Here is a 25,295-nt window from a genome sequence, read left to right on the forward strand (position 1 = left end):
AGGGTATTGGCAAAACAGCACGTTGCAAGTGTTTGTGAAAATCAGTTCAGCTTGTCTGTCCAGTCTCTGGCCATTGCGGGCTGTTGAGCTGTGCTTGTCACCTGTGTGGTGACAGAGACCAGCTCCACACAGCCCTGCCTGGATGCGCTGTTTGGGTTGTCCCCGCTGGGCTGGTGTGGAGGCTGCTTTCTGTGGTTCTGTGGGCACCGGTGAGTTAAACACTCCCCTTCTGTAGCACGGTGTTTATCAAACGGAGGGTCACACACAGCCTTCGAAAGCTTGCAAGGCATGCAAAAAAACCAACTTGCTTGTTTTTTAAATATTACAAAAATTAAATGTCAATTTAAGCTGTAATAAATAAATACACTTCTTTTTATTCCTTAAGTGTTTGACCTTGAAATATTTATTTTTACATGCCTGCAACTCAGACAGGATGAGTTGTCCATGCAGCAGTCCTTCAGGGGCCATGCCAGAATAGTTGTGCCAGGGACAGGGAAGGCTGTTCATACTTACAAGTTTTGTGAAGTTCTGCTATCAAGTAATTAAAAGAGTTTTCCCTGTTGCCTTGTAGTGATTAAGCTGAGACTATGCCTCTGCTTACAGAGGAAGAAGGGCAAGGAGAGAGGCTTGTGGAAGTCTGGGGAATTTGTAGAGATGCGATGTTCTTACCGTTTAAGTACTTGAGTACAATGGTACTTATGCAGCAATAGATTTTTCCCAGTGAGGAGCAGGGTTACTGCCCTTGTCTGGGGCTTCAGATAAACAGGTTTATGGGGTGACGCTGCTGGCAGGCGCTGGCAGCACCGCGTGCTGTGGCGCTGGCCAGCCAAGCCAACGGTGAACGCTGGGTGTAGCATCCTTTTTCTTGGTCACATTCCTGCCACCAAGGAAAGCAAAATAACAGGATTCAAGTCTGACTGACTGCGGCAAATTGCAGAGGTAGCACCTGCGGCCGCTGCCCCCTGCCCAGGGTGGGAGGCAGAGGCAGTGGGTGCCCCGGCGCCCGGCCGGCGCTGTCGGCAGCGGAGGACGAGGCCGGTGCCCGGCCCGGTGATGGCGCGCGGGTGGGTGAGCTCCAGCAGAGGCTGTGCTGCTCTCAGAGGTGGTTGTTCTCGTCGTCCTCCCGGTACACATCCCTGCTTTCGGCCAGGGTTGTGGTCTCCTGGGTGCCGGTGTGGAGGTGTCTCGCCCTTGGGGAGAAAGGGACGGCGGAGCTGTGAGGGGGAGCCCAGGCCCAGGTGGTGCTCGGGTCCCCGGCAGCGGCCGCCACTCGCCCGCAGGGGCCGCCTGGAGGCCCTGCACAAACAGGTCAGTTAACGCAGTTTGCGGCTGTGGCTTCCTGCTCAGGAACAGCAACGCCAGGTGGGTCCTCAGCAGATGATGGCGGAACCAGCCCCCCAGGACCTGCTCTCCTCAGCTACCCGGCTCTGAGCTCCTCACCGCCACCCGCAGTGCCTGCCCAGACCCCGGCGGTCAAAGTGCAGAGCCTCTGCTGCTGCCTCCGTGTCTACTTACTTCTCTCTGTTGAAGACAATGAAGTCCCTCTGGAGCATCTCTAGGTGCTTTTGAAGATGGCAGGCCTTTCACATGCAAATACAAAAATAAAGAGATGGGGAATAAATTCACAGTTGACACAGAAAGACGTTACAAGGACAGTTTCAAGGAGATACAGAGATGTCTGCAGGGATAGAGCATCTTCAGCACTGCAGTGGGGAGGACGGCGTTAAGGCTCTCCTCATACAGAACCGCGGTGCGTACGTGCTGCCTTCCCCCAAAGGGAGATGTGGAAGAGTCTTGGTCATAAGGGAAAAAATAGTCTGGTTAAACAGTCTGCTGCGGCCTTGCTAGATGGCAGTCAGCTTTCTTGGAAAGTGAGAGAATTCCCTGACAGCATGCTTGTACCTGTGTGCCCTCACCTGGGAGGAATCGCCTTTGCTGGTGTCCTTCTCCTTCTTAGCCAAGCGCTTTTTTTTCTTGTGAAGAGGTTTGGATTCTAGGATCATTTCTTCCAGTTCAAAGGTCGGGTCACAGTTCAGTCTGCCTTTCTGGAGGGGAGAGAGAGGTTGAAGAGTCTCTCACAAATTGGACTGCATCTGGGAGCTGAATTGTGTGAAAAATAAACTAATTACAAATGCACCCATAGCCAGAACGCCTGCTGTACTACTCACATATTTTATCAGGGCCCTTAGCCAGGGGACATTGTCGAGGTGTGGCAATTGCTCTTTTTGTGCTCACTGCTTTACTCTGCCCTTTGGCTGTGAGGATGAGGACGGTGCCTCTGCTGGGAGGAGCACAGCAGTTTGCAAAACTGGTTTTAAAGCAATATGCGTACACCCACCACAGAGAAAACCAGCAACATAGGCGGAAAATACATACAATTAACAAATATTCACAGTTTAGGCCTTTTGTTTGGCTGCAAAACAGTCAGAGTAACGCTGCACACAGCAGTCCTTGGGTTATTTTCCATAAGGGTTATGTTACTTCTGTGCTGCTTTAATCCAATTAAAAAAGGATCAGAAACACTAATCTACTGTTATTTGTTATTTTACTATGAACCATGGCTTGTTAGGGGGAGTCATTTCAGGAAGAAACACTTATCATAAGGTGGCGGGGGATGTCCAGGCTGCTAACGAGCCTACGTCTGCCTGTTGGTTTTGCGTTTGGGGAGCGCTCGGGGAGGCGGTTCGGGGCCGGGCGCCCACAAGCGCGTCAGCCCGTGTTCCACCGCGCACGCACGGGCCGTCCGGGGTGCGCGAGACCAGGGCTGCACCCAGAACCCGGGAGTATCGTAAACAAGGCGGGCCCGTTTTGGGACACCTGCACTTTGTCATCGCCTCCCATTACTCTTTGTTACACCCACAGGAAAGCGAAAATGTTGCCCTTGCCTCTCCTTTCCCTGTCTTACCACATCTGATGCTCTTGTGGAAATTTGTGAGCTGGTGCCAGGCCCGAGGGCAGGCTGCAGTGCAACACTTGGGCACACGGGGAGCCTTTTAGAATCAATTTGCCTTACCATGGGAATGAATTCTGGTATTATCCTTTTCTGGAGAACAGCATCCCAGTTCACATCTGACAGATATGGGAAGTCCTGGACATCTTTCAGCTGAGAGAAACGCTTCTCAGGGTTCGGCTCAAGCAACTGCAGAGTTAAATGAGAGAGGTGGGAAAGTGAGACCCTGAGATGCGACATCAGAGATCGGGTAGATCCAGCATCTCTGTGTCAGCGTTAACGCCAGGTACCGGCTGGGGCGGGGGAAGCACCGTCAGACTTCGGGGTGTCTCAGTCAGTACCTGCTGTGTCGTGAATGAAAATTTGCCTTGAACATTAATAAATACAAAAATTCACAGGAGATGTTTGAGCCAGGACAGAACCACAGTTGGCCTCATATATAATACATGTGGCTGTTAAACCAGGTGCAAAGGGGCAGCTGGAAATTTAAATAATTGTGACATTGCATTATTTATTCACAAGGGAGCCTATATGGCTTGCAGCACGTTGTGGTCCAGGGAAAATCTTCCAACATAAGCACACAGAGAACATCTGCTGTAAATATCCCTATATTACCATTAGAAGTAATGAAATACTAGCTCCATTTAATTTCAAGCAAATGGAGATATTTCTAAATTTTATTATTGGAAAATATGCCATGATTCTGTCTCAGCAAATAATTGATATCTCATTTTCTTTAAAAAGTTTGAGGGTATTTCATTAGGGAGGGCAAAATACTTCTACATACTATTTGGAACAAAAAAATAGATGAAAGCTACTTAATTGCCTACACTTATTTGAAAATTAGAAAACTATTTACATACTTTCCAAAATTTGCAGCTAGTGCTATTACGCAGGGTCCGGTATTTCAGCTTTGCTGCCACTGGATGCAAACACTGTCTGACTCTGTCAAGCAATCCTCTTGTTTAGTGAAGATACGGCTTCAATTCAGCCATGATTTCAGCTTCCAAATAATTCCAGTAATGATTTGGAAGCAATTTTGATAACAGCTTAACCTCATGGTATCAAAGGATTTCAATAGCATCAGCACTTCTTGCAAATCTTTTCATTATTGGGAAAAATTTTTTTTAAAAATAACAAAAAATTATGCGTTTTCTTGCCAAATTTCTGGACAGATATATTGACATCTACTCCTAAGTTCCATCATTCCAGTGAGACAAAAAGTTACAGGAGAAGCTCTGGCAGCAAAGGCTGCATGTGTCCTCAGGAGAGATGCTCTGGCAGCAGCCGCACTCGCAGCACGAACCACTCCGAGACGCAGCACCGCAGCTGGTTATCCCATCGCTGTGCCTGCAACACCGGGACCTGGACGTTCACCGTACGGTGCCATCTGAAGGTCACTAACAGCAGCTCTGGACACCATTTGCAGTGAGCCCCTACCGCACCGGACCGAGCTGCAGGTACATCTCACCTTTTTGATCAGCGACACCATGTCACTGGACCAAGCCGCCGGGTACATCACTGTAGCTGTCTTGAAGACGTGAGCGATTTCATTTGTGGAAGTGTTGGAGCGAATATGATACGGCCTCTGTGAAAAATGCCACAGGGAAAGCATTTTAATTTGTCTGTTTTGGAGCTTCTGTACTCTAAAAAGATTTCCCAAGCAGTCTGAAAAAAACAATCTCTCTCTGCACTCCTCAAGCCTCCTGCTGAAAGTCTCTCCCAGTGCGACCACGGCTCAGTTGAAATAAACAAAATACTCATGTCAGCATGAACAAGGACAATAACTAGATATTCAAACAGCAGGACAGACAGAAGGCAAACCCTGGAGCCATCAGCCAGCTTGGGTTTGCTCGGCCAGCCCGGGAACTCAACCTGGAGCGACTGCAGCCGGGTCACCCACCTCCCCGTCCGGCTCCCGACCTCCCAGCCCCGCTGCCTGCCCCTGGAGAGGTTCAGCGTTTCCATCTGGAAGAATTTGCGATTCCCAGATGTTTACTGTATTTCGGGGGGGCGAGGGTGTTAAAAATACATTTGAAAAATAGCATCTGTAAACTGTGAGATCAAATCAGATGCATTGTGCTTAACGTGTACTGACACTAGATGGACCTCAAGGTCTCCCCTCACTTCCCCCACGCTGTGACCACCAACGGTGCCACCGTCTTGTTTGACTCCTAACAGCATTTCTACTCCCATCTTTAGAAATGGTGCCATCAAATCAAAGTCATTGCAATGACCAGTCCTGCAATTCGTTTAACATTACCAATGGAAAACTCAAATATGATACTAATATGTTTACAGGGAGCAATGGCTCTATTTACCCAACAGGTCAGACAACAACGGCCCCTTAATGTATCCTAACTTGATCACTCACAATTTGCAATACTCAAATTCATTTGAAAATCTGTTATTTAAAATATATTCATTAAAATATTTTTGTAGATATTCTGCAAAAGTTTATGATAGAGTTTCTTAAAAACTTGTTTTGCATACTCATACTAAAAGAACTTTCCCAGCCTTACAAGTTTCTAAACAACCTTTGCTTAGAAGCAGCTAATTTAAATAATTTTGTCTCATTATTTTTACTCAACACTTCCAAACCACCAATCTAACCATCTGTCTACAAGGTTCCCCCAACCTTACCTGAGTTAGCAACAGAACACGGATGTGACAGGCAGGGCATAATTTACACATCGTGGTTTACTTTTGCTTGAACTGCCCAGTCTTATTATCTTATTACAACAGCAACAAGACGGGGTTTTTTTAAGTTCTCCTTTCTTTCCTTGCAGGACAGGAGCTCAAAGTAAATTATATTGCAGCCCACGCTCCAGGGCTGTCATTAGCGGTTTGGTTTGCCCGGCTCAGCTCACGCCCCGGGGCTGTCGCTCGGTGCTGCTCCGTATCGCGATGGTTACTCTTGGAGCTCGGTGCTGCGATCACAAGGACCCTGCTGAAGATGTGGTTTCTGCCTCCTGTGCTGCGATAACCCTTAAAGCCTTGAGTTTAGCTTGGCCATTCCATTCCCATTATAAAGCATTAACCCTCCCAACAGAGCGTTTAAGGAAAGAGATGGAAGGGGGGTGCGCACCATACCCGGGTCCTGAGCAGCTCGTAGGCAGTGATCCCCAGCGACCACCAGTCCACAGCGAAGGAATAGCCAGTGGGTTTTGTGGAGCTGAACATTTCAGGTGCTGCAAAATGCAGACAAAGGAAAATTGGCCTTGCTGTAACCTCAAGTGGAAATGAGCCACACAGAAAACCTGATCTGTGCCAGAGAGCATCCTGTTGCTCTGCCTAGGATGCCAGTTAGCATATTACCATCACCACGCCTTTGACACTTTCTGCTTTTTTCTTCAAAACGACAGCACGTGGCTGGTAGATCGGTCCTTTACCTTTACGGCGGCCGCTGGGCGCGCAGCCCCCAGCCCCCGGCAGGACCCGCCACCTCCGTCCCCTGCGGACCCAGCGCTGCCCGGTGTGAGCCGGTCCCAGCTGAGCCCCGGGGTTTGCCAGCCCTGGGAACGGGCGCATCTGGGACCCTCGACCCTGCCCACTAACCACACCTGCAATTAGCACAGCAGGAAACATTTTCTACCATGCTAAAACCCAAACAAGCGTTTCAGTTCCTCTGTGCCTTATTCTCCCCACTGGTGAAATGGGACTGTCAGTAATTTCTGCTTCAGTGAACTGCTCCAAAACTTAATTGGTTAACGTGTGTAAATGATGGGATGGCCTTGAGAAACAGGTGTGCTATCACCTTGTAACTGGAACATTTAATGTGCAATAAGCACAATCCAATTCATGTGGATTACAGAATGCTTTACATAATTCCTGTCATCACTAGGAGAATCACCAGACCAAATTAATTTCCTGCGTTGTACAAAGCACTGAAACTCCCGCAGCCCTGGCACAGAGCCCCTCCCGCGCTGCTCCCGTCCTGCAGCACCCGGCAGCCCCACGCGCCTCTCCATGCTCCTCTGCCCACAGAGCCCAAAGAGAATAAACACCTTTTGCTGACAGAGGACTTGCCCGTGATCCCACAGTAAACGTGCTTTGGAACAAGGACTAACCCTAATTCACAGAATCCAGGTGGAAAGTTGGCCTGAGCATCTCCTCACCCCCCCAGGGAGCCTCTCTGCCCTCAAATGGATCTTCACATGCAAAAGCTGTTCCCGTTCCACTCATATCTCTTTGTTCATATTTGAAGTTCTTCAATCTGGCAGAGCCTAAATACAGCCTCACACAGTGAGTGAAAGCAGCTCTTGAGAAACATTAATATGTAGCGTAAACCTAGACATAGTGCTGACTGCACCCTTGGCAGGTAAAAGCAAATTTTAACTGAACGAAGCCCAAGAGCCACAGCTTTTTATGAGGAGGTTACCTGCTAATAGGAAGTGGGTGGAGGCACAGACTGAAATATTCTCTTAGCCAATACATGTCCCTTTCGAGATTAAAGAAAAAAAATACTGTAGAATTCTTGTGTGAGCTGGGAAGCAAGAATAGCCATAAAAAAACAGAACAGGGAGCAATGCTTTCTTTTTGTGCATGCTTTCATTCTTAAAAGGATTGCACCAGTGATGCAAAGGTGAAAGGTCAACTTGGTCGTCTTGATAGAAAGGAGATGCCCAAGCAATTGCCCTGAAGGGATTCCGCCATGTGACAGCTGTAGGGAGGCTGCATTATTTAGTTCTGAAAAACAGTGCTACTGTATACCAAAGCATATATTTTGTGTGAGAAGGGCTATTTTAGCTGTATAGAAATGCTTCTCAGTATTTTTGCTTCACTTAGGAAAGCTGAATTTACGGTTACAAAGACTTTGCTATGTAATGTTTGCACGAGAGTTCTTTTAGCATTAGATATTTCTCTGGTTCATTACCTCCATGCTTCAGCCCCAATTGCTCCCAGGTATGGCAATGTCATTTTGCTTTAAGTTAACTGTGCTTGCATGATCAGTATCAAGCGGGCCTCTTGCTATCTGAAAAGCCAGCAACTGCACTGATACGGCTTGTAAGCAAACATCAGTAAGTTTTCTGCAGTCCCCTTATGAGGGGGCTGCACATGCTGTACAGTGTGGCACCATGGCACTAAAGTCTGTGTTTGCAGCATGCTTGCTTTGCTCGGTGTGTGAAGTCAGTAGACGGACGGGCATTTTCCAGCTCGTCGGGGTGTAACTGGGAGCGGCTCCCCAGCAACACCTCACCAGGTCGTTCCTCATTTCAGACAATCGCGTGCATTTTGTTGCTCACCGGGAAGAAAAGCACTCAAACTCTCATCAAAAAGGACTTCACTTGTATCCCACCACAGCTCTCAAATCAAACCCATAAAACAGCAATTCAAGAACATGTAATTGTCATCAGTTCTTACCCATATACGGCTTCGTGCCAGCAATTGTGGTGACTTGTACTTCTTTGGTCAGCATTGTGGCAATATTGAAATCGGTGATGTGCACGTGTCCTGAAAGACAGAGGTTAATGCGTAACTTGATTTGCTTTAATTTCACACTAGAAACAGCTTTGAATCAGAAACTTAAAGTTAAATGATCTGTGGAAAGGAGTTTCCAGGAAAAAAATATTCTGATGGGAGAATTGACAGAAAACATTGCTGCTTACAGATGTGTCTCGTTAGATCCTTACTCACCCTTTGGGGAACAAAAACATGGAGCTCTCCAAGAAGTCATTTAATAATGACTGGTTTGAGTCTTCCTAAGTTTGGAGGGAAGAACAACTGAACTTTTCTCACAGAAAAAATTCCAGCAGCACAGGTACTCAGTCCAAGTTCAGTCTGATTCTCCTGATCCATGCGGGCAGTCTTCTTCCTGGCCTCCCGCAGCCGCTGCCAAGGCACTGAACTCGCTCGTCCCTGGCAAAGCTGGGCTCGTTATCAAAAGCATCAGATGTTTGGTACGTTGTGTTTTGCAGACTCATCACCCTCCTCTGCAATAACAGAGGGCGGCTGAACTGCTGTTGTTTCCTCTAACCACAGAGATCAAATCAAAGTGGCTTTTCTACCGATGGAGGTACTGCGACAATACTCCTTCCGTCATTAGCTTCAACAGCTAGAATTCACTGCTGCTTTAGTTGGTGAGTTAAAGTAAAATAAGATCACCGTTACACGTCTAGCAGGCGAGGGAGCTCGGCCCTCACGCGGTTCCTGACGGGGACAGGTGTCCGTGCCGGCTGCGCAGCCGCTGCGCAGCGCCCCCGGGTGCTCCACGCAGCCTGCCCGCTGCACAGCCGCCGCGGGAGGACTCGAGAGAAAAGAGCGACACGCAACTGCCTTGTCCTCTACGTCCTTGCACTGTTTTTTCTTTCATCTCTAGCTCTCATTCCACTTTCTAGGGAGCTGTTTTCATAAATATGAATCATAAAGACTTATTAAGAATTTGATATTCCAAGCACAAATGTGCCTTTCTTTGTATGCATCTTTTAAATGATTCACTTCAAATAAATCACAAGTTTTATAAACTAGCCCACTTGGGAAACCACCAAATCAAGTCAGTGAGGCTGAGGAAGGCGGCTCTGGGCGGTACGACGGGCTGAAGAGCGACGGCAGCGTCACAGACTGGGTGGACTGGGCGAGCAGGGCTGACAGGTGCTGGTAACCTGGAGGGAGGTGCTGGGCGTTGCTGCTGAGCTCGAGGGGCAGCCTTCGAGGCTGGTGTTTTCCCGATTGCTCAGCATCTCTGCCCGCAGCCCTTTCCAGCCAGCTCGGCCAGAGCCGCCTCGGGGCACAGTGTCCTGCCCAGGGTCCGTACTGGCTGCCTGGAACTGGCGTTTGCACATCAAGTTCTGCATTATGGCAAAGAATGTTCTTATTACATTTAGCATCTGCTACCACCTAATTTATTCACCTTTCAGCAGATTTAACTAAGATAACACTTTAAAGACTATGAAAGCAGAGACTTTAGGAGCTGTGGGGTGCAGCGGCTCTTGGACAGACCATGCTGTGCCTTTCTTACCTGAGATTAGAGAGACAAAGGGCACGCTTGCAGTGCCTGCATTGGCATGAACTCACCCATCTAGTGCGGCCCTTGAGAGCCTTTCAGCAGCGGTACGAGAAATAATACCGAGCAAAGCCATTTCAGGGCTCTTGCAAAAAACCTCTCAGCTCTAATAGAGAAGAAACAGATCTTTCCTTCAATTTTATTAGACAAATGACCTGGCCAAAACCTCCTGATTAATTAGACACAATTCCTGGAAACTGCCATCTGTTATATTGTTTTATTCCCAGGTGAGCTGTGCTGTCATTGAGCCAAATCAACAGACTTAACGTTAAAGGAGGAAACTACTTTGTGCTTGGAATGACTGTTGAAGGTGGTCACCTGCTAAGGGTTTCTTCATTGCGGGACCTGATCCAAGTCTCTGGTCTTGAACAACTGCTTTATTTATTGCACAGAAATACATTTGCCTGATATTCCACTTTAGTTATGGCTCTCTTTAATTTCTTAGCTGAAATGGATATGGTAATACAGGATGTCACTGCCCAGGGTGACAGAGGCAAACACATGAGGTGTGTGTCACGTTCATGACAGTCACAGCAGGACAACACGTTTCAACACGTGTCAAACACCTGCAGTAGGCTCCTGCACAAAGATCAGATGATGTGCAGAAGGGTTCCTGCAGCCTCGGTGGCTTGTGACAGACACAGGCACCTTTCAGTATGTAAATCTGAGAGGGTGGCAAGTTGCAGGTGGAAAGGTGTCTGACAGCTGGGAAGGACAATGGGCCAAAGAGCAGAGTTAGGTGGCAAGAAAAGTTTAAAAAAATGAAGGACTGAAGTCTGATTGCTGAAGGTCTTTAAGTGCTTCACACTCTCAGGGGACTGGTCTCAATCAAGAACATTATAAAAAATTGATGTTAGCAAATAGCATATATCTTGTGATTACAGCTGTGAAAGCCTGGTGAAGGGAGAGAAGAGGGAATGGGGAGCTGCAGCTCCATTCCATGGGGAAAGAGATACTGAAAAACAAGCACAATCTCCTAAGCTAAATATAGATAATCATGCTACGATAACAGCTGCTCTGGGGAAAGGATTGAACGGTGTGTGCACAAAGCTTTCTGTATGCATGAGAGGACACACCTTTGCTGCCATGGATAAAGGAAAGAAATACAAGTAGTCAGAGTCAGAAGGACACTGAAGTCAAGGGTACATCCACAGAAAATAACTCTGAAACCCCTGGAACAGACAGTTAAAACATCACAGCGAGCAGAGAATAACCTCAAAAATGAACCCAAATTGCAGTGTCATTATAGAAGTTCCTGCTGAGCTGAATGCAACTGCAGAGACAAGCAGATCTTTTTTCCCGTTTGTCCCCTCTTTGGGGGATGCTGACCTACATTTCCACGGCTCTAGTACTCCCAGCTCCCTCTCGGGTGGCTGCGTCATCCCGTCCTACAGGGCACAGAGGCAATTGGAAGACGGTGACGGGTCACCAAGTGTCTGCTGGTGGGGATGGACGGCAGCAGCCCCGCACCGGCACCGCGCAGCCCGGCTGGGAGGGCGACCTGGGGCCGCGGTGGTGCCGGGGCCGGACCAGCAGGTCCCAGGGCATCGGTGGGCGCTGGCGGGACAGGGAGGGAGGACGGGTCTGTGCATCCCTCTGTGCACGAGGCAGCAGCACCGAGTGAGGCAGGACAGAGGCTGCTGCACTGGGAGGCAGAAGCAGCTCTGCTGACAGCTCTTAAATAAATAATTAGCAGCACTTTGAAATTAGAGGTCATATGCAAAATGGGTAGAGTCTGGGCTCGGGTGCTGCCAGGCAACTCTGGTCACACTGCGATTCCTTGGGAGCTTCAGGATCTCTATTACAGCCTCTGAAGGAATAATGAATTCAGATATGCCTTGTCCCTGTGCTGACTTTTTCTCTTTGAGTGCCTTGCTGTAGTTGCTAATGAAGATTTCTCAAAACAAACCAGTTACATGGATTTTCAAAAAATATGAAATGACAAAGTGCTTTTCTAATGAGTTAAAAGCTAATAAAGATCAGACAAGTCTTCACTGTGAGAGCATTTACCAGAACAAAAATATGTGCCTAGAGAATAATGCAAGAATACAGGTAGAGTTTTGCCTCAGAAAAAGACTAAGGAAAAAATGATAGCAGCACCTATAATATACCCAGCCCAGATCTTAAATTGAGGTCTGCTAGGCACCTGATCACAAGCAGCACAACGTGCGATCCCTGCTAACACCTCCTGGAGACACCGTTAGGTCAGCCAGAGGAGGTGTTGGTTAAACACCGAGGCACCCGCAGAAGTGCCCCTGCGCCCTGAAGGTACGCGACGCTGATGCTCAAAAAGCAAAAGGCAGGAAAGTGCAAAAGGATGGTCCTGCTCCTGCCTGAACTGAGAGGGGAAAGCAACAGCAATTGAGGAGAACAGCAAGCACCTAAACTTTAACTTGGATGTCCTGTTTCTGACTCTGCTTTTATGTTTATGCACGACCACAAAGCAACTGGCACTTACCATGTTCGTCCAGTAAAATGTTGTCAGGCTTGATGTCTCTAGGAGAAAAAAGCAGAGGAGGGGAGACACCATTAGCCTAGAAAGTGACACAAAACAGGGCTGCGGTCACTTTAGGGAAGCCCGGACTCTGGGGAAACACACTTGCAGGGACGTCATGCCCTAAAAGGTGTCATTGCTGGGGCTCTTCAACTCTGACCTTCCTACAGGGTTTGACTTAGGCAGAATAATCGAAAAGCAAAAGCAGAACCAGTGGTACAGGGCTATGGCTGTGAAGTATGCTGTGGTTTGGTCTAACAGCACCCAGGTAGTCCACCTGCAATGCTAGAGCTGCTTGTTATCTTTTCCTTCTTTTTCTTCTTAGTCTGTTTCAATACTATATCGAGAGCTGTTCCCCATTTCCTCAGTAAAAATCAAATTATTTTAACATCTTTGTTCTAGAAACAAATAGGTTCCCCACCAGTTTTACTCCTGAACGGAAACAAAATAACAAAATAATAATACCTATAGCAATGCTGTAGGGAAATGCTTTCTGTTGAAGGGAAAAAACGTACACCTGATATTCTACCTGTATCTGCCTGAGTGACTTTACAAGCCATTACCTGGTTTTAATGAGCTAATTACACCAGTCCCCGCTCACCGGCGCTCAGCCTGAGCCAGGCACCTGGCAGCTCAATGCACCATCAGGAGGTCGACGCGTCCACGAGGCGGCTGCACAGGCAGCAGCCTGCGCCGTCCTGACGCGTCCCGCCAGGCCAGGGGCTCCGGGGGAAGAAACGAGCCGGTTCAGGATTTTATCTTTAAAAATGCCATCACTAAGATAAAATTTGAACTCACCTAGCCACCTGGAACCAAGAAAAGACAATATACCTAATTATCATGTAACAGCTTACAGTGCTCTGGCATCTTGTCACCCAAACTGCTTCCAGTGGGTTACAAATACCAGTCACCTTCCTTGTGCCATCCCCGTCACACAGGGACAGGCACCTCGATTATTTGTGTATTTATTTTTTTTTAATAAACTAGGTATATAATTTCCTAGCCTGAAAAAATTAACAAATGTTCCCCACTCTTCTATGTGTAGGTGGGAAATAATTCCAGCCATCGGTCTGTGTTTGCTGCCTCTGCACAGCTTTGTTCAGACAAAACAAGCAATCGCTTGCCTGGCTCCTGATGTTCCCAGCTCCAGATGTCACAGTGTCATTGACTCAGCTGAGTCACTTTATCAATCTAATACTGTCCCACTGGGTTAGCGTCAATTAAACAACTTACATTACAGTGTTAATTAAATAACTTGCAAATTTTACAGACTGCCATACGTGTTTTGTTGTACTTGATTCACCTTAAACACATATAGCTGAGTCCCACCCTGTTTGTTCAGGCCAAGCCAACAGTGTCAGGATGGAGCCCTCGCTGCCCAGGACAGACACAGCCCAGGCTGCATTGTTGAATTCATGTTTCATCCATGCTCATCCATTATTTGGTGCAGGTGAGCAGGTGGCAGGCACGGACAGCCAGCGCAGTGTCCCCGTCGCCGCACGCCAGCCTCGCGTCCCAGCCCGCAGCAGAGCCCGCGCGGGCCAGCGCATGGACCGCCTGCCACGGCCAGGTGCGGCGGACTAGAAATCTATGCAGGTACAACACAAACCAAGCAGCATGAAAGATGAGACTCCTGACAAAGCAGGAGCCGTCCCTCGGGCTCCAACCGCACAGAACAAAGCCTCTCTGGTGCCCTGGGGCTCTCCGCTCCGGCGAGGGATGCTCTGGCACACCAAGCCTCAGCCTGTCTGCTCCCACAGCCCAGAAACCGCAGCCAGACCCTACGGACACGAACCGCCCTGATCATCATCCGCCCTTGAACAGCACGTTCCTTCCCTTACTAACAACCACAATTGTTTCCATGTAAAATTTTGTACCACTCTTTGTTTTTACACCTCAAAAGAATGCTCTTCTGGAGTAATATTTATAAACGAGATAAGCTTTTTCCCACCTTTATTAACCCTCCGCTAGCCCCTCCCTGTCCATACCCCTGTTAGCAGCTACTAAGTCAAACCCTTGGACCCCTGAGGTTTGCACTGCCAAGGACCAGCAGGAAACAGTCACGCATCTGTCTGTGCACGTCTGTCTGTCCGGAGCCAAACGCTGCCTCTCCAACCAGGGAAAAGCTCTGCCTCCTCTGTTATTTTGAAGGTCTTCAAATGTGTGGGAAGAGTGCAAATATTTTTTCACTGGCCACAAAAAATCTTGGTGGCAAAAAAGAAATTCTCACCACTTCTAGGAAGTGATTTAAGCTTATACAAAAAAAAAAAAAAAAGCTGTGTCTGGTCCCGTTCCCCATCTTCCAGTGTGGTACAGAGGGGAGCAAAAGGGAGACACCTTCAAGTGTGACAGCAGAGAAGTTCTGAATGCTGACGTCTACCCTCCCTGGATGAGGATGGATATTAGCGAGCTACAGCTAATTAAACCTACTAGAGACAGCTTCTTGCAGGATCAGCAAACAAGTCAAATATGCTATATCATAGCTATCCCAGAGGGAGAAACAACATGCTCCCTGTTGTACATGAAGTGCTTTTCTCTAGGAAGCCTGGTGTTTTACGTAAAAGCAAATGCATGTGGGGTAATATTTTGTTTAGCTCTTAAGCTTCTATTTGTCCTTTCACAACAAAGAGGAACAAGTCTGCCCCTGCAAGAGCCTACGAGCATCAGTCCACCACGAGGTGCCCCGCTGACCTGTGGATGATGTGCCTGCTCTGGAGATAGTCGAGGGCCAGCACCAGCTCACAGATGAAGAGTTTCACGGTGCCTTCTTGGAACCGCACGTTTTGTTGGAGATGGTAACGCAGGTCCCCTCCAAGCAGCAAGTCTACAACCATAAACATATCTTCTGCATCCTGGAATGAGTACCTAAAATGGCATAAGCATGACTGAAGGATGAGGGTATTAAAAAAGGACAAGTTAAAAAGGGACGTATGGCACATCTGGGAATACTCATAACTTCTTTGAACTTTTTCACTTAGTAAATAATAATTTCAAGACCTTTCCATGCTCCATTTCCTGATGCGAATAAACTCCTACCACCTATATTCTCAAAATAATTGAGATGACAATAATTTAGCTTCAGATCCATCACCAAGTCAGAGCAGTTTGTATGAACGATTAGCAGCGGGCCTCCTAGAAGAACAGGAACATAATGTTTTAATGCTGAACTTGTTACTGTTGGCCACTTGAAAACCAAAGCCACATCCAAACCCATCACTCTCACGCAGGTTGCTGCTCATTTCTTCCTGCTAACAGCTGCGAAGGGAGATGGACGGACTCAGCTCTCAGGAGCGTTTATCACGGGGTACGAGTGGCAGTGACCGATGGCACAGACCAGAAAGGGCCCAGGAGGCGCAGACCATGCGTTTTTATTTTGGGGAGGACCTCAGACTAATTCTTGAGAGTTCACCTGACAGCACTCATGTTACAAGAGATTTCAAAAAGGAACACAAAGTTATTCAAAGTTTTGTGATCTTCAGTGTGTTTTAGCCTCATTTTTTGTGTTTAGCATTGATAAGTTCTACTTCATTCCAAAAATAAATCCAGTACCTAATAAATGTAATTACCCACCCCGCCAGAAGAATCCTATAACTACAGGATATTGGCCACTGGATCATGTGGTGTATGAGACCACATACCTTGAAATGTTGCTGGTGTCCTAATAAAATTAACCTGTCAGGCTTTAGCAGTAATAGAGGCTCATTTAAAATTCCTTTCTACTGCCACACTGCAGGAAAACATGCTGAATCAAGTGAAGGGGGAAGAATTAGTGCATCTTTTATCACTCAGCTGGCCAATCCCATTGCTAGTGGTTGAAAAAGAACTATAACCGGAGCACGTAGGTTGCATTTATCAGATACTCTTAAAGGAAAGAGACTCTTTTATGTACCCATTTCCCTTACAGATATATGGGTTTCTGCAATAAAATTTGAGTGGTGTTATTTTTCTGTCAGTAAATTCAATTATAAATTTCTTTTATCTTTGCCAATTAGCATCAATTCAGTGAAATATCAATAAGGTATTAAGGCAGGCTGTTTACAGTACAAAATGAACCACAAAATCAGAATTGGGAGGTGATGAGAAGCAAGCAGTGCCCAGAGAAAGCCTGCTCGGCCACCGATCCCCTGCTGCTGCTGTGGTCCTGGGAGCTGCTGGTAGCTGCAAAAGAACGTGATTAAACAGAACTGTGTTACAGTACTGAGCAATACCTGCCTGGGAAGAAACCACAGGGGACACACAAATAAACTCTCTCAACCTTGTCTGGGGGGTAAAGGGGTTAACTTGTTGAATTAATCAAGATTCCCCCGAAACCAGAGCCTGGGTCAGACAGGGAGCCGCGGGCCGGTCGGTGCTGCACGCACGCGTTCTGCAGAGCAGCCACTCGCCCCGCGGCCAACGCCGGGACGGCCCCGGCTCGGCAGCAGCGCCACACGCGTGCCGGCACGACACCGTCCTGCCGCGGCGGCAACGTCCAGCTGCTCCGCAAACCGGCTTGCAGCAGGACACTGGGCAAGTCTGGTCTGAAAGACGCCTCTCACTGATGATGCTGACTGAGCCAGTACACAAAGAATCACAGAATCACAGAATGTTAGGGATTGGAAGGGACCTCGAAAGATCATCCAGTCCAATCCCCCTGCCAGGGCAGGAACATCCAGGTGAGGTTACACAGGAGGCGTCCAGGCGGGTTTTGAATGTCTCCAGAGAAGGAGAATCCACAACCTCCCTGGGCAGCCTGTTCCAGTGTTCCGTCACCTCACTGAGAAGAAGTTTCTTCTCGAATTTAAGTGGAACCTCTTGTGTTCCAGCTTGAACCCATTACCCCTTGTCTTACTGTTGGTTGTCACCGAGAAGAGCCTGGCTCCATCCTCGTGACACCCACCCTTTATATATTTATAAACATTGATGAGGTCACCCCTCAGTCTCCTCTTCTCCAAGCTGAAGAGACCCAGCTCCCTCAGCCTTTCCTCATAAGGGAGGCACAATATCTTACCATAAATTAACTAAGAAGGGGTGTTCCAGGCCCTGCATAATCTGCAGCTCCTTGAAAACATTTCTTACTTCATTACGCTCCACACACTTCTGTTTATTCATGTATTTCATGGCATACATCTTCTTGGTATCGTTCTTTTGCACAACGCAGACCTAAGTGAGCAAATCAAGGGATAAATCAGAGAAGATTTGTCAGCAAATTTGGACCCGTAAAGCCCGGTCATGCGAGCGTTCTCCGGTGGCTTTAGCAAAGCCCACACTGCCAAGTCCCAGCTCCACGCGCTGACGCTGCCACACTGGGCATCGCCAGTAAGTCCCTCACCCAGCTTTCAGCCAAGGAAGAGATTTCGCTGGAGGGAAGGTGAGGGGAAGGGATTTATCATCACAAAGACAGGAGATAGGGAACAAGTCAACATTTTTTATTAATAGCACTTTATTTAATAGCACTCGCTAATCTTGGTTGTGTCCGTCCCTCCCACATCAGTTACTGGCTGGAAGAGCCTTTTCCACCACAGAACTACGGGTTAGAAATGGGGCAGCAGCACCTGATCTCCCCCTTCTTGATAAGTTCCATTCAGCTCACAAAGCACCTTGGGCTTCGTTGGAGGAGTATTGGGGTTTGAATTTTAACCTTTCTTACATTTCATCAAATCTAGAAAGAAATGTTGCTTCAGTAACAGACTCAGAGTTTCTAAGCCTTTACATGAAGGGACAAATGGCCTTCTAGAATTCTGTCAGCGTACACAAGCATGGAATTCCATAACAACAGAAAAATAAAACCAGGCTATGACTGTAACCTGATGCTTAATAACAAATACTGTGTTTCACAGAGAAATATCCCCTTAAAAAAATTGCCAGGCCTTTCATGTTGATCGTAGCTCCTTATTAAAGATGCATCATGATGTTCAGTGCTGTCTCACTGGGGAATCTTAGAAAATGCATATCCAGAAACGTAATGAAATTCAGGTCATTTGATTTATCAGTATTTCATTTTAATCTCCTGTAATATAATTTGCAGCTACAGAATGGTTGAAGGATCGAGCTCTGATTCTCTCTTGGTTACCAGGAGTTGAAGCTCAGGTCAAAGCCCACTGACAATGGAGGGGTTTATTTCTTTACTCTCACATGAGCCTCTAATTCACCCCTTTCTCAGTTCCATTTTCAGCTCTCCAAATGGTGCTTAGTTCACAAAATACTTACTTTTCCGAAGCTGCCCTTCCCAATAGCTCGCAAAATTTCAAAATGGTCAAAGGTGACTGCAAGAAAGAGCAAACATTCAAATATTAAATGGCTGAGCAACCATTTGATGATATTACATTATTTCTACTTTTTCTCCATAAGAGAAGAGCTGATAAAAACAACGGATACTCTAGAAACTTTCTGTTGCTTTTGGAAATTTTGGTGCTGTTTAAAACTTGGTCTTTAACAGGCTTTTTTTCTTTTGAGATCAGCTGCAAAAGCAAGTTCCCTGGGTTGGCCTTTTTCAATAGCAGATCAGGCAAGGGACCGTCAAGTAAATGTTTTCACTCTGCTCTCTCTGTTAAACATGGAAGTCTCATCTTATTCCTGCTAAAACCAAATGCAAAGACATTTATACCACGTGAAGACGCAAATGGGCAGCTGGATCACTGTACCCTTGTGGTGGTGTAGACAATGGCTGGATGACCGTGCCAGGCGAACACAGCAACGCCGAGCACCGGCTCGCAGAGCAGCTGCTTCTGCTCGCAAGGGAAACGAGCAGCAGCTTCGCAGGCTGTGCACTGAAACAGGGAGGAACGTGAACACGCGTTCCACTGCACCTCCTGGTCCCCAGCTGGAGAAGGGGCTGGCAGGTGACACCTGCACAGCAAAGGAGATTGTTCTGTAAGTGCTAATCTGAAGGACTCTACATATCAAGTGTTTCTGGTCAGCCAGTATGAAGCTGCCCGTGTTTCATCTCAGGCAATAAATAGATCCAGAGAAACAGCAAATCAAACTACAGTACAGCAAGCACAGATTAACTGTCCTGGGTTCAAACCCTGCTGCCGATTGCCGGATGAGGTGCCACAGCAATGATCACCGAGCCAAACGCTCCGAATCTGCCAGCGCTTCCCTGAGATGCTGCAGGAGCAGCGCGGCGCCAGCAGCCGAGGACAGTCACGGTCCGGCTCTGCTCCTCCCCCGCCGAACACACCGCGCTGGAACGCGCACTCAAGGCGTCAGAAAAAGGCCTCGGATAGATTTATAGTAACCCACCAGCTTTAATCAGTGTGACCCCTTCGGCTGAGAAATACCACTGATGCGATGGGCTTGAATCACAGAGCTAATTTGCCTCGTGCCCCTCACATCCCCAAAGGTTTTTATTAGATGGGATTGCCAGCGAGGAAGCTGTTGTCAAGCGCTCTGCCACGGCAACAGACAAATCCTCCTCGTTACAGATTGGCACGATACCAGTCAAACAAACCCCTTTTCCTTGGGCCACGTCCTGGCTCTAAGCTAAGACAAGGATAACAGGACACACACTTGCTAGATCCTTGCCACCACACAACTATAGGGAAGCGTACTCATACTTTGCTAGTGGACTTTTTTTAAAATAATACATGTATTTTCCAAAGAAATTAACCAAGCAGACTGGGTTTCATCCAAAATCAACATGATGCAGGAAGGTCACCAAACTGCCCCAGCCAGATGGGCCCCTGAACCTGCCCAAACCTGCTCCACAGAAAAGGCTGAAAACAGCCACCGCGTACCTGGCCAGGGGCAGAACATCACTGGCTAAAGCATTTTTTTAAAAGGGGCATGCTAAATTAAAAAAAAATTGTCTTTTCATTGCCATAATCTTTTCAGGTAGGATGCCACAATCTAACAAAAGCAAAGTTTATGGTTTCCAATTATAACACTTGGAAAAAAATGGCTTTTAGGTAGAGAAGCCCTTTTTCAAACCTGGAATAACAGCTGCAAATATCAGAGCTAAATACAGGTTGATAATGATTGAGTTTCACTAGATCTGTTTACCAGTTAGACCATCTGAGAGAAGGGCAGGGATACTCACAGGAGAGAATGGGAGAGTGAAGATGCTTATGAGGGAAAAGGAGAGGGACAAGAAACCGCTGTGCCCGCTGCAGAGCGCGGTCACGGCAGGAGCCGCGTGCCCCCCGACACGGCCGGGGCTGCGGGCAGAGGGGCTGGGACCCCACACGGGCTCTGCAAGACGGGCAGACACAGAACACAGAGGTCCAGCCAGCCAGCAACAGCTGGAACAGCTGCAGATCCCGAGGAGCTAAGCTGGCAGCCAGATTTTTGCACGTTAACACCCTCTACCTCTACTGTCTTTCAACAGGAATGCTTTCGTGAACATGTAAACACTCTCTGCCTCCTTGTCTTTTAATATTAATGTTTTCACTAATATTTTAAGCATGAGTCTATAACTGAGCTTGTCATAAGCAAGCTAAATTGCGCACTTTTTATTTAAGGCTCTCAAACCAGGTACAATCACTTTTTAACCTCTCTCTGTTTCAGCTTTCCTACCATCCCTGATTTTCAGAGTCTCACTTCCAAAGACTACTGAAATTTGTGGTGTCCAGATCAGGAACCAAACACATGCTCTTCATCCCGAATCCACACCTACAGATTTGACAAGCCTCATTTCACCGCCTGATGGCATCTAAAACAATGAAAAAGCCAAAGCATTTGCCCTTCAGAGACAAAATTCATGTGATATGCCAACTCAGACAAATTATGTTTAAGAGATGCCAAGGAAGATAATACAATAGCTATAAAGAACCAACTGAAGCATAACCATGAAATACCATTTTGAAAGCAGGGTTGCATTTCTAAACCCAGGTTCAAGGAACAATGTTTAGATAGAAAATACAGAATGCAATTAGCCATGAAAAACGTTCTCATCAGAGACAAGTTAACCCTGCCAAAGCCCCCAGACTCCATCTGCCAGGTGAAGTCGATGCTTCGGGGGCCCAGGTCCTCCCGTCCCTGTCACCCATCTCCATACAGCTCGCACAACACTGCACACTCTGTTAAGACTCGTCTTCCTTTTGTCACTGTAATTTCCTGCATTTTTATTATATTTCCTCTCGCCTTTCCTTCTCTGCCCTGCAGCCTCAGGAAAACAAGTGCTAGCACAGGATCAGGAATGACAGTGCAAGTTCCTCCATCCCGAGGGACGTTTCCATTTTAATTTAAATTAGAATAAGGACAGGATTGTGACACCTAAGTTGATACAGTCTCCAGTCACAAATTTGCCAAGATAATGGAAAAGTTAATAGGGGACATTTCCATTTCAGATGGGTTTCTCTGCCCCCAGTATATTAAAATATGACTAATTTGAGAAAAAAAATGTGCTACCACTTCTTAATTTTGGGCATAGCCATGAAAGCACAACTGCACCAGTGTGGATACTGTATCTGGGTGACCCCTGAGCCTACTGAAACTCAACAGACCAACACTGAACCACTCGAGACTTCTTTCCTCAAGGAGCCGAGTGAGACAGGCTGGGTTTTGGCCAACGTCCCCCCCCTTTCGCCCTGACATCCCCAGTCATCAGGATTACATCCTCCCTGACTGGAGTTCTTACCTTTGGGACAGCAGTTTATGAATCATTTAGGTTCTTATATATTTTACTTTTCTTTCCGTGTATTTGTTTTTATCTACAGATGCGTTTTGTTATTGTACACAGGTGAAAGCCCATACTGGCAGTTAACAAGCTGACTCATGCAACAGGAAATATATTTATGGAATAATCTTTTAATGACTGTCTCTATAGTCTTGGCAGCATAGTGACACCGGCCTCCAGCGCTGCTCTCAGCGTTGTATTCTCCTTTTCCAGCCCACCAAGCCCATGTGCTGGTGCCCCAGCGCCAGCTGGGCTGTCGCCAGGAGCCTCCACCTCTGCTGCTGCTGAGCGGGTCTCCCTCGGTGGCCGTCCCGCCAGGCCCAAAGCAGGGATGGGAACATGCATCGCTCAGGCCACCTTCCCACCACACTTCACACCAGCCCCGCGTGCTGTGATCTCCAGAATAAACCTCTCCTGTCTCCAGAACAGCGACGTTTCTTCTCTGCCTTCAAACCACCTGGCAGTGTCCCAGGGACATCTCAAACCCAAACCTCTGCCAACAGTGACTGTCCCAGTGCCCAGCTGCAGCGAGGGGGGGCAACAAGCCCTGCTGACAGCCGAGCGCAGCTCTGCAGGACCCCACGGGCACACGGCTGCTGCAGACCAGGACATACCTTTGCTCAGCCAAGACCCGAGGGTGTCTGCAGCCCCAGCATGGGAGCTGCGGTGACTCTGGGTCAGTCTGTGCGCTGGTGGACTTTGCGGTCCCAGACAATAACTAGGGAGAGCTCTTACCATCTTCGTTTCCATCGAGGGGTGGTGACTGGCTGGAGGTGTTTGCTCCCATGATGCGTTCAGCCCAGGCTCAGCTCTCTCCGCTTCTCTCCGTTAAGCTGGTGCCTCCAGGACACTGTTACCAGCAGGTCACTCCCAGCAGAGCCAGGCAATGTTCTGCTGCTGCATCCTGGAGAGGGCAGGAGGCAAAAATTCGTCATCGTTCAGCATTAAGAAGCATTTTGCAGCTTGCAAATTTCTCACTGGAGGTTCACTGCTCTGAAGACAAAACTGAGTGTCAGGGAAAAAAGCACATTATAATGGAGTTTACCAGAGAAAGCCAGTAACATCATAGCCTTGTACCTGCTGCCCACTGAGGGAAGCGCAGAAATAGACCAACAGATCAAAAGATCTGAGGATCTGGCTCATGTTTGCTGTATCACCCAACACATTACATTTTGTAGCTTCCACGATCTTATGACCGATTTAGAGATGATGAAGTATAGTTAATTGTAGTGAGGTCAATATCCAAAATAAAAGGACATAGTGACTTGGCTAGATAAAACCGGACAGGCAGTTTTGACTACTAAGGTCACGTGGAAGTGTAAAAGCTATATAAGAAGAAATTAAGTGTCAACCTTTTGATTTAGACTGTTACAGAAGTCTTTCATTTGGAACAAAATCATACCTTTTTTTTTTATGGAAACATTTCATGGCAAATCAAGGTGTAGTTACCATTCAGTTTCTTTAAAAGCTTTTTGGATATGAACTGTGAACAAGAAAGGAAAACTTTCCGATGTATGGTTCATTGCTGGCTGCAGTGGCTGCTTTTCCTCTCACACTATGGAAGGTCAGGTCTGTTCACCAGCACCCCTGTGGCTCCCCCAGCACCCCCAGCCCAGAGCCCATCAGAGCCAGCACACAAGGCACTGTCTCCCCAAAGCGTTTTACAGTCTCCACTGCAACCTGCCAACGCTGCTGCTGTGGTTCATACAGATTTCACCATTCCCAGCAAGGAGCAGGGGAGTTTGCATTTCTCAAAAGGCCAAAAAACCCCAGTGCAGACTATTAACCTAAAATCTCAATTTCTCATCTCAGAGAACTGAAACAAGATCCAACAATAAAATAAATGAAGCAGCAAATGTTTGCGATCCCTATCTGTGCCTCTGAAGGGAACAGATTGAGCCTTCAGTCTGAAACAAAGCCACAACAGCACCTCTTTTCAAGCCCCAAAACTTACACTTCCGAGGAAAAATGCACCTTCAGATGTAATGGCCATAAATCAGGCTGGGTGACTACCGAGCTTCCTCGGAAGAGGACCACTGACTCAGAGGGGTTCACAGATAATTTCTTTCCTCATCTCTTCATTGATTAAGTACCGCTTAGAGGCAGAGGTGCTGCTGTTCTGTTGAACAGCTGAAACTGGGCAGTAATGCAGCAGTACGTGACATTATCCTATCATTTCTGTCCCGGAGAAACTAAAGCTCATTTTGAATTCTTCCACAACCACCAGCAAGTTCAGGGCGGACAAGGGCAGGTGTCACGGGTGCCACCTCGGGCCCGGTCCCCGCTGCAGCCCTCGCTCCGGCCGCGCCGTGCGAACCCGCCCGGACCAGCACCCGCGGCAGTTACCGCTGCGGACCCCAGCACTGCGACCGGCCGGTAACACCGGGCAACGCCCCCAGGCCGCGGGGAGCGGATCAGCCCGCGGTGGTGCGGACCCCGCTCCGGGAGCACAACCGAAGCAGCACTTACCTCGGCGCGGGCGGGGGCGCGGGCGGGAGCGCGGCCGAGCAGCCCCGGCCCGGGCGGCGACAACCTGCGGGGCGGCGGGAGGAGCCGCCGCAGCCGGAGAGACCCGGAGGGGCCGGAGGAGCCGCCGCCGCCGCCGGGCGCCCCGTGGGTCCCGCCCCGGGCGGAGTTTCCCCTCGCGGCGCGGACGAAGGCGAAGCCGCACGCGTGGGGACCCGCGCGTGGGGGTGTCGCGCCGTGTCCCGTCCCGCGGGCGGCGCCTCCCGCCCGCAGGAGCCTCAGCCGCGCTGCGGTGACACCTGCGGCCGGCGGGGGGACAGCCTGCTCTGATCAGCCAGCACAACGGAAAACCTTCTGCCGCTCCGAGATGTGCTCCCGAGCTGTTCCCTTTGCTGCTGGTCAGTCTGGCCTCTACTCCTTAACTCAAGGGCCGCCATAGGTCCGAATTGCTTTTGCTAAGGGAAGGGTCGGGCTCGGCAGCTCCAGCCCCGCTCCCCAGGTGCAGCCTGTCCCAGAGCAAGAGTTAACTCTTCAGGAGGGGCCAGTCCCACCAGTGCTGGGCACTTTGCCTGCAGCCCATCCCCGCTCCTCATTCCCTAACGCTAATCACTGCCAACCCCCAGCTCACACCTGCAGTAAAGCAAGGTCCCCTCTGAGCACAGCCTGAGGTATTTTGCTCTTTGTAAGGTCGAGTCCCAGTGGACATGCCACCTCCTCTGTCTGAGCGCATTCCGATTGGAAAGGATCCTGTCAAAAAGCAGACACTACACTTCCATCCCATTGT

At 48.3% G+C, this 25,295-nt stretch overlaps 1 protein-coding gene across 1 annotated transcript; it reads right to left on the minus strand.

Moving 5' to 3' along the window:
• Window positions 1–432: 432 nt before the first annotated feature.
• On the minus strand, window positions 433–24,573 carry STK32A (serine/threonine kinase 32A). Its single transcript, XM_065644064.1, has 13 exons — window positions 24,515–24,573; window positions 22,781–22,949; window positions 18,637–18,692; window positions 17,438–17,589; window positions 15,139–15,312; window positions 12,412–12,449; window positions 8,315–8,404; window positions 6,044–6,141; window positions 4,422–4,538; window positions 3,014–3,139; window positions 1,917–2,045; window positions 1,516–1,580; window positions 433–1,190 (listed from the first exon to the last, which is right to left on the minus strand). The coding sequence occupies exons 2-13, from the start codon at window positions 22,830–22,832 to the stop codon at window positions 1,097–1,099; spliced, it is 1,191 nt and encodes a 396-aa protein (XP_065500136.1). The 5' UTR covers window positions 22,833–22,949; window positions 24,515–24,573; the 3' UTR covers window positions 433–1,096.
• Between the last annotated feature and the right edge of the window lie 722 nt (window positions 24,574–25,295).

This window comes from Caloenas nicobarica, chromosome 13, assembly GCF_036013445.1.
Source record: "Caloenas nicobarica isolate bCalNic1 chromosome 13, bCalNic1.hap1, whole genome shotgun sequence".
Classification (NCBI taxonomy): domain Eukaryota; kingdom Metazoa; phylum Chordata; class Aves; order Columbiformes; family Columbidae; genus Caloenas; species Caloenas nicobarica.

Coding starts and splice junctions, on each gene's coding strand:
- STK32A (XM_065644064.1), bottom strand. CDS start 22,832: ATGGGAGCAAACACCTCCAGCCAGTCACCACCCCTCGATGGAAACGAA. Junction 18,693..22,780: donor CCTCGATGGAAACGAAGATG/GTAAGAGCTCTC, acceptor TCTTTCTTGCAG/TCACCTTTGACCATTTTGAA. Junction 17,590..18,636: donor GGAAGGGCAGCTTCGGAAAA/GTAAGTATTTTG, acceptor TTGCTCACTTAG/GTCTGCGTTGTGCAAAAGAA.